Here is a 9,345-nt window from a genome sequence, read left to right on the forward strand (position 1 = left end):
ATATCGCTTACCTGCAACGTACTCTCAGGATGTCCTGTACTCAAGCCGCCAAAATGAAATGTCTCTCCAAGTACCTCGAATCCATCGATGAATAGCTTGCGTGATGGCGCCCTCTAGTGTCCATCAGAGCTAGTACAAGTAAGTTAAGGTTTTTATTTACCGATTAGTATTACATTTGACTAATGTTAGGTTGCCATAAATTAGAGTGCCTTTTAAGGGCGATTAGACTATTTCTGGTTATATTAATTTACTTTGATTTCATAATGTGACATAAACTTTATGATAAAGTGATAAAGTTAGCCTGCTGATTTGTTTTCATAAGGACGTTATCGTGGCGCTTTTACCCTAACTTGGCTAGCTAGCTAGCAAAGATTATATTGGATAAGTCAGCGTCCTAACCATAGCTTTCGATAGTTGATGATATACTAAGTTAGCTAGCTTGTGAAAATTCAGTCTCCCAAGATGAGCACGCTTCGTGGAGGGATGTGCTGTGATGGGGCTGTTAACAGACAACAATGTGTGGATATTGGGAGCAAGGTCTGTCACTCATAGCTAATAGCTGCAGTTCTCATTACCACGCCAAGACAGTTTGGGTGAGCTTTTATAGTAGGAAATTTAGGTTTAGAAAAATACGTCTTAAAATACATTTAAATGACAAAAATAAATAAATAATAAATGAATAAGTTGCTTAAAGAAAACAGGCAAGTGTCACATTCACCCACCAAGTTACTCCTTTGTATTGGCTATTTTATACCCAGTACTTATAGATTCAATGTTAGGGTTATGCGTACATATGTAGGCTTTCCCTGTTACAGATTTAAGATTCACCCATTTCAATTCCTAACTCCGCCACTGTTCTCCACAATGCGGTTCTTACTGGCTTGTGTTATGTGGTTTTCACGCGCTTCATTCTTCTCCGCAATTCAATGGCGGTTGACCAAATCATACGGGTAACTAATACACTCAACAGTAGGTTACTAAGTAAGCTGATCAATGTTTCACGTTCAAACTTTTACTTCCGTTTACTTTATTCGGGGGTGAGAGGTCGCCACATGGAGCTTTTCAGGCATTTTACTGGCTGAATCCTTACCTTGATTTAAACTAAGTAGGTAGCTATTTCACACTTGTAAAACCGAGCAAATTATTTTATAGGCCAACATCAAGCAGCAATGTGATTTCGCCGTCAAAACATAAGATTTCACCTATCTTTAAATAATTATTCAGAATTCACGACATTAACCACTTAAATCAGAGCAAAATAGCCTACATTAAAACTAACAAATGTTTCCAGTTGGCCGCAGTGTTTATCTGGAAATATTTCCCCCAATATGTAACTGTGACAGATGGAGTTGAATCTACACTGGTATTTTTTCTTGTTCTAGTCCATTGAATAAAGGCTTTTTAAAATCTTTTTTTTTTTTCACCCAGAGAGTGCCTTGACCTTTTTACTTGGTCTTTTACTTTTTACTCACCTTTCGAATTTATTGACTTACCAGAGACGGAGTAGAATCTGTCTCAGCTAAGAGGTTATATCATTGTTTTTTATTTGTATATATTTTTTAGGTCTTCAAATATTGGTGGAGGTTGTTGAGTAAAATGTATTTTGTTCTTGATTTGTATATATTCATACAAGTACATATTGTATACAAGTCTTCAAGATTTAGTTGGAAAGGGTGTAAAATGCATTTAGCTTTTCTTTATCTTTGATCAAAATGCCAAGAGGCCAGTCAAGCAAATTTCAAATAATTTTGAAACACATTCCAGATAGACAGAGTAGAGTGCACAAATTCCCCAGAATAAACCCTGGGAATGTGGAGAAAGAAAGACCTCCAGCTCTATTCTGTGAGAAAACCCACCAGCGCTTTTCTGTGAGATATACCGTAGGTCCATACAGTAGGAGCAATGGCAGTAGAGTGAGAATTTCCAAATCTACCAGCGACTTAGTCTATGGGTGGACAGTGCAGCCCAGCCAACCTAAGCATAGAGTACAATGGTATGCGAGTGCCTTACAGCTAGTTATTATTCTTAAAGACAAGCTGAAATCAAAATTCACCTTTTCCTCAATTTTGTCATTTCTTCATAACCTTTCCAAATTATACAATTGTAATACTTGTGCACTTTTCTCCATCCATTGCCCGGAAAGTTGGATTTTACTGAATTTTGTGTCATTGTGTACCAGTGGGTGGGGGCGTGAACAGGGATCTGCAGAGGGAGAAGAACAGGCATTAAACCACCCTTCCCAAGTCTGCTCCTGACTGCACTGGAAGTTTATAGGCAGAGACCAGATTGAAGAGGGGGCTGTTAAGTCTCTATGCCGCAGGCAAACAAGGACCCAATCAGGGCAGAACGGCCTGTTCTCAGCACCAAACCTTCTGATCTTACAGTGCTGGGAGAGCTCGTGTTAATACACGCTCCCTGGAGGAAAGAGACGCTTCACTTGGTAGTTTCACATTCTTATTGCACTTTTATTGACAAACCACTGCCGCCCGCCTCGATCGTTAGATAAAATGTTTGATAGTTACATTTTGTTTCTCCCGAAACATTTATGTAATATAACTGGACCGAATGCGAAGATGCAATATACAAGATAATTACAGATGAAGTAACACAGAAAACAGCCTCCATTATATACATAACGTACATTCTGATTATTTCAGGAGTATTATACAATATTCACACGTAACCGCAAGAGGAGTGGTCCACATTTTCACAGGAATTACATAATGACCATGTACCGAGCAGAACCCTGCACTTTCCCCCTTGTTAGGACACAGGTAATATCTGCTATGGTGCAATTAAGCAATTAACATAAGAAATGATTTGATTACATCACGTAAAATAGATTTAGAGGTTCCCCAAAGATATGCTATAGTGCCTCCTGGACCAAATGTTAGTATGTCTGGGCAAAACACAAAAAGGGGGGCAATTAATACCACAGATAAATACATTCAAATTCTGATACTTATATTTTCTGATATTTGATTATTTAATTAGCGGAACCATTCTACTCATTCCAATTCCACACGAGTGACACCAAGGGAACTACTCCATTACAGTGTCCTGTGTTGCCAAGGAGATGAACCGCTCAGGCAGGTGTGAGCTCCGTCCAATCAGAGGGTGGCTGTTCTGGGTGGCTCCTGGCTGTCCGCGAGGTTGAGCTTTTGACTTGGGAAGAGGGGGTTAAGGGTCACAGACCGCAGGTACATGGAGGAAAGAAGGTTAACATAGCTGCAATTATAATGACTATTCTTCACTGCAAAATGATTCACTTTCATATCAAAAGTCAATGCAATAAATGTGATTCAGAAATGAAATAACAAATATGACAACTGCCACAGTGCAGAATCACTTGGAATGGTCTCGGTATTCACAGAGAGAGCAGTCTCCATTGTCACTTACATCTCACTCTCTGAGAGTCAGAGCTAAAACGGCCTCCATCTTTATCTCACGCTCCGAGAGTCAGAGTTAAAATGGCCTCCTTCTTCCCTTCTGATTCATAGGAAAAGGATACATAGATGAGCTGAGCTCCTCAAGCTGAAAAACAAGGAAAACATCATGATCAGCCACTGTACAGAGTATAGTACACACACCCTTATTCAGCACTGTACAGAGTATAGTACACACACCCTTATTCAGCACTGTACAGAGTATAGTACGCACACCCTTATTCAGCACTGTACAGAGTATAGTACGCACACCCTTATTCAGCACTGTACAGAGTATAGTACACACACCCTTATTCAGCACTGTACAGAGTATAGTACGCACACCCTTATTCAGCACTGTACAGAGTATAGTACGCACACCCTTATTCAGCACTGTACAGAGTATAGTACGCACACCCTTATTCAGCACTGTACAGAGTATAGTACACACACCCTTATTCAGCACTGTACAGAGTATAGTACGCACACCCTTATTCAGCACTGTACAGAGTATAGTACACACACCCTTATTCAGCACTGTACAGAGTATAGTACGCACACCCTTATTCAGCACTGTACAGAGTATAGTACACACACCCTTATTCAGCACTGTACAGAGTATAGTACGCACACCCTTATTCAGCACTGTACAGAGTATAGTACGCACACCCTTATTCAGCACTGTACAGAGTATAGTACGCACACCCTTATTCAGCACTGTACAGAGTATAGTACGCACACCCTTATTCAGCACTGTACAGAGTATAGTACGCACACCCTTATTCAGCACTGTACAGAGTATAGTACGCACACCCTTATTCAGCACTGTACAGAGTATAGTACGCACACCCTTATTCAGCACTGTACAGAGTATAGTACGCACACCCTTAGTCAGCACTGTACAGAGTATAGTACACACACCCTTATTCAGCACTGTACAGAGTGCTAAACAGGAAGCTCTCTGTTCTAAACAGGAAGCTCTCTGTTCTAAACAGGAAGCTCTCTGTTCTAAACAGGAAGCTCTCTGTGCCGAACAGGAAGCTCGCTGTGCTAAACAGGAAGCTCGCTGTGCTAAACAGGAAGCTCTCTGTGCTGAACAGGAAGCTCTCTGTGCTGAACAGGAAGCTCTCTGTGCTGGACAGGAAGCTCTCTGTGCTGAACAGGAAGCTCTCTGTGCTGGACAGGAAGCCCTCAGACTCACGTTCAGCAGTAGCTTGTCCATGTTACTGTCGCTCGCCCCCCTCCGCTGCTCCTGGGGCATCTCGTCCACCTCCCCATAGAGGTCAAAGTGCAAACGAGCCAGCTTCTCCTGCATCTCCCTCACATGCTCCATCTGATCGATAGAGCACTCATTACCTGCAACACACAGCAGGAAGAGCGGGCTGGGTGGGCTAAGCGCACACCATTTCCCTAACATCTTTTCCTCTGCAATTACATATGGAGCCAGCAGGTGGAGCTCCTAGTACAGTGATACAGATTCTCAATAAGGACATTTTGAGACGCACTCTATCTACAACCTTGTTCGACTGAGGTTTTCTTGTGTGTGAGTGTGTGTGTGTGTGTGAGTGTGAGAGTATGAGTGTGTGTGTGTGTATGTGTGTGTGTGTAACTACCATACTGAGGCATCTACACTACAGTACCGAGACAAATACAAATGCAAAACTCCTAAATTAAGGAGCAAAACACACGGGGTTAAAGATAGACACAGGTTTAAAACGAGTGACAATAGATAAGGGAACTCCCGCCAAAAGAGGGGAGATACAGGGTGAAGAGATGAGTTTTCAGACTGCAGCGAGTGAGCAGCTCTGCTCCCCACGGTGACCACTCTCTGTGTGAGTGATGCGTGCGGGCCTCAGGCTCACCGAAGGCCTGCAGCTTGCCGGAGTGGAAGTCGTTGAGGAGGCTGAGCAGGCCCTTCTCCATCTCCTGCACGTCGGACACATCCGTGAGGAAGGAGTGCTGGATGGGCGCAGATTGAGGAGCCTTCGCCGACAGGCCCTGAGACCGCGGCTTGTCCCGCGCCCCTCTGCAGGCAGAAACGGGGTCATAAGTGCCCGTTACAATCCATTACATTACCGTTACATTATTAAGCGGAAACATCCAGTCACTTAGAGTTCATTAGACTAAGCAGGGGACAATCCCCCCCTGGAGTAATGTAGGGTGAAGGGCCTTGCTCAATGACCCAACAGCTGCACTGATCTTATCGTGGCTACACCGGGGCTTGAAGCACCCACCTTCCGTGCTGCTGCCCCAAACATGACGTAACTGTTATGTCACCCACTGAGTATACACAGGCTTGTGAAAATAATTTTCAAACTGCGGAACTGAAGTTGACAGGCACCAACATGTTGAACAGTCTGGAGCCAGAGATTGCGCAGTTGGGCCGCTGAAAGCAGCTCCTCCACTAAGCGTGAGAGAGAGTTTGACGCAAACTGTCCCTGATCCGTCTACAAAGCATTCCTATATTGTCCTAATAACACGATACCTGAAGAAAAGCGGCACATGGGAGACTTGGATTATGACTACATTTTACTGAGGAAAAAATTAACACCCACTCACTCCAAACAACACAACAATAACAACTCTATTTCAAGTTATTTCGGAAACTACAGGCCCTGTACGCACACTGCTGAAACCCACCTCTTGTACTTGGTTTTCTGCGATCCAAACGCCAGAGACCTGCCGGAGGTGGCGTTTTTCCGGGCAGACGTAGGGGCCACTGGCTGGTTCGTGGAGGATCTGGGGCTTTTCCGTTTCAGCTTCCTCTCCTCCATTTTACCAAAACCGTGTTCCTTAAACCCTTGTGGTGGGGGAAACGAAAACGAATTCACTTCAGGATTTTTTTAAATTATTTTTTTTACTAGCCACCATTTCTTCAACTGGAAACCAGTACAATGATTTTTTTAATCCTTTAGGAATCGCTTGTAAAGTTGAAAACGTGATTTTCTGTCATATCCTTGCCAACATGGTAGCTATTAACTACCGTTGTTCGCTAGATCCAATTAGCTAACTAAAATATATATATATATATCAGGGATGAACTAAGTTTATATACCAAGAGAGTTAGCTAGCTAGCAAATTGACATAACTGAACGAAGCAGCCTATGCATCAGATACCTGATAAAAGTCAACCCAATCGAATACACCTAACGTTAACTACTTAGCTAACCATATTTAACGTTAAACGCCAAAACACAAGAATGAAACTAGCATAACATTGGCTGAGTGGTAACTTGCGAACATATTTATAGCTAACTTTAACAGCACCCGAAAGCTGACTAGCTGTAGTGTTTAGTTTATAGTTCAATTTCAGTAGCTAGCTACCTAAGCTAGTTTGACTAGTATAACTTAGCTGGTCCGTTCTTCTCTGAAGCTGCCAAGATAGCTAGCTAGCTAACGTAGTTAACTTGCTAGCCAAATTCATGTCAAATACATATTACAAAACATTTCACGCATGATTCGATTGAAATTAATTCCATTCCACGACACAAGACAGCAAACTTCACAACCTTACCTACGTATCACCAATAAATACTTTTGTATAAAACTATGTTATCTTGCTAGACAGCAAATGTTGGCTACATTGCTACTTTCAGTGTTATTTACTTCCTTGTTTTTCGTGCTTTGTCAAATTACGCATATAGTGGATCATGGGAAATGAAGTTCTGATTCACCTGTCAGAACCTCCCAGAATTTCCAGAGAGGCTAAGAAAGGTTTAAGGACCACGCTTGACTAAAAGTGGGAAGAGTACCATCATGTCCCCTTCCTGAATCCGTATGTCACTACAAAAAAAAATTATATAAAATATATCACTTGACTATAGACTAAAAATGATTTGTCTGTATTTCTGAATTAGGTCCACAAATATAGACAACATCTCCATACATAGGCCTACATACTATGATATGACAAAGCCTTATAACTCTTTAAGACCTCTAATGAAGTACTTTAATGCTGTGCTACTAAGAATCAATGAAGGGAAACTGAATTCACATTCACATTCAGAGTCATGTTCCTGACCATAATCATTATTTATTGCAAGTGAAATGTTGCCCCACTATGACACGTACACTGCAACACAAAGAATTTATTAAATCTATAAGCATTTAAAGTTGGTAGGTCATTATGCATTAACGTATTCCCCCAAACCCCTGGTACAGGTGAGTGAACGCTGTGGATTTTTTTTTTTAGTTTTATAACAGTGACCGTCAGTGACCATGGAACTTTGCGAAATTACATTACGTTTAGTGGAAACCGCATTCATTCGATCAGCATAAAAAAAATACATTAACTTAATTATTTGTTTTCAGTGGTGGGTGTATCTTCATCTTAAACCTCAGACAATCTCACACGTTATTCCATCACAAATTGAATTTTTAAAAGCCTCGCATTATATGGATGCAATGTTTCCTCGATAATGCAGACTAAGCGCATGCTCCAATGGAATCATTTTTTCCCCAGTGCTTTTTACGCATTTGGTAATCGAGCGTTGTTTTTATCAGACATTTCAGCAGAGCTTGGACAACAATGTGATAATCGCGTCATTCGGATTATTTGTCGGGCAACTTTGTGCATTCCCCCAGCTGTGCTCTCTGGATATTTATTCTTGGTAAACCGCAGAATCTGCCAGCAATCATCAACCTATTTATTTTGTGGCTATGTTATTTTACTTTATGAAAATGCCATTTTACAACCGGGCAGTGGAACCCATGCGTTTGACAAAGTTGAACGTTGAGGATGGTGAAGTTGCTGCGCTTGGTGGTAGAGATGGCTCCCTCAACTGGGTGGATACATTTCAGAAGACAGCGCTTGACTCTCTGGAAAAGACCTGCTGCCACGTATTAGCTAACGTACTCCGGCAACTTTCAGACTTATCACGAAACGCAAGTAATATATTTTTCGAGATAGAGACAGAAGCAGACTTGATAACCGAAAGATCCTCCAGAATACAGCTCCGCGTGGAAACTTTACAGCGCACCTATCGCAGGCGCATGCGTGCCAAAATTCGTGAGTAGCTTTATTACTTATTTTATCATGACGCTTTTTTATTCCTTCCTTACTTACTATAATTTTTTTTTACCAACTACAGCATGTTGGCTTAATAGCGTTATATACTATGAGCTCCATAAATCTTGGTACATATATTAATTCGTTTTTTTATACATTTTCTTTTCACTAAAAATAAATGACAGCACACTGTATACATTGTGTTTACAGAAATGTTATAGGCTATTTAGTGCTCCTCCACACTGTATTCGTTTCAGTAGATATGTGCAGTATATTGTGCCATTAACTGCATTAGCCTCATGTCTCAAAACAGGAAGCAGCTCACCAGAAAATGCAAGCTGTTCTCGGCATTACAGTTATTTAGCTGATCATTTTACCCAAGGGACATACAGTTGATTAGACTAAGCAGGTGTCAATCCCCCCCCCCCCTGGAACAATGTGGGTTAAGGGCCTTGTTCAAACGCCCAACAGCTGTGGCTACACTGGCACTTGAACCACCAACCTTCTGGGTTATGCTGGTCGCTAGAAGCTTCCATTTAAGTCAGAAAACCAGCCATGTGGTTTGAGCTTGTGTTGCCACCATTAGTAGGCCTAGGTTATAATCCTAGGATTTATGTTGCTTTCTTTTGCTTATAATGGACGTAAATGTTATTTTATATTACTCACGTGCTTTGCAGATTGTCGTTTGCTTTTCGGGAACAGAATCCAAATCCGTCACCAAACTGAAGGTCATGTGATATGGAATATACATTTCTATTGGCTTATGAAACCACTGTACTGAAGTAGTGTATTGATATTTTTTTTAAATACAGTCACTGCTAGTTACATAATTCATGTTCAACATGTAAGGGGGAATCACATACAGATGTTAATTTTGCAGAGGACGTGTTGAGGCAATGATTTCTGATATGT

At 41.4% G+C, this 9,345-nt stretch overlaps 2 protein-coding genes across 3 annotated transcripts in view; one reads left to right on the top strand and one right to left on the bottom strand.

Moving 5' to 3' along the window:
- Positions 1 to 2,444: 2,444 nt before the first annotated feature.
- On the bottom strand, positions 2,445 to 7,119 carry ccdc28a (coiled-coil domain containing 28A). Of its 2 annotated transcripts, none has more exons than XM_061255164.1 (6): positions 7,100 to 7,119; positions 6,066 to 6,225; positions 5,288 to 5,451; positions 4,627 to 4,781; positions 3,512 to 3,534; positions 2,445 to 3,165 (listed from the first exon to the last, which is right to left on the bottom strand). In XM_061255164.1, the coding sequence occupies exons 2-6, from the start codon at positions 6,197 to 6,199 to the stop codon at positions 3,111 to 3,113; spliced, it is 531 nt and encodes a 176-aa protein (XP_061111148.1). In that variant the 5' UTR covers positions 6,200 to 6,225; positions 7,100 to 7,119; the 3' UTR covers positions 2,445 to 3,110. The 2 variants fall into 2 exon arrangements, with proteins under 2 accessions (XP_061111148.1, XP_061111140.1); XM_061255156.1 differs by lacking the exon at positions 7,100 to 7,119 and adding an exon at positions 6,940 to 7,051.
- Positions 7,120 to 8,105: 986 nt separating this feature from the next.
- Positions 8,106 to 9,345, top strand: part of LOC133108003 (NHS-like protein 1) — a 19,811-nt gene continuing 18,571 nt past the window's right edge. The window contains exon 1 of the mRNA XM_061217431.1: positions 8,106 to 8,433. Within this exon, the coding sequence (XP_061073415.1) occupies positions 8,106 to 8,433 (328 nt within the window). The remainder of the gene's footprint in view (positions 8,434 to 9,345) is intronic.

The sequence above is a fragment of the Conger conger genome, chromosome 1, assembly GCF_963514075.1.
Source record: "Conger conger chromosome 1, fConCon1.1, whole genome shotgun sequence".
In the NCBI taxonomy this organism is placed as follows: Eukaryota; Metazoa; Chordata; class Actinopteri; order Anguilliformes; family Congridae; genus Conger; species Conger conger.

Coding starts and splice junctions, on each gene's coding strand:
- ccdc28a (XM_061255164.1), bottom strand. CDS start 6,199: ATGGAGGAGAGGAAGCTGAAACGGAAAAGCCCCAGATCCTCCACGAAC. Junction 5,452..6,065: donor CAGAAAACCAAGTACAAGAG/GTGGGTTTCAGC, acceptor TTCTGCCTGCAG/AGGGGCGCGGGACAAGCCGC. Junction 4,782..5,287: donor CGGCAAGCTGCAGGCCTTCG/GTGAGCCTGAGG, acceptor TGTGTGTTGCAG/GTAATGAGTGCTCTATCGAT.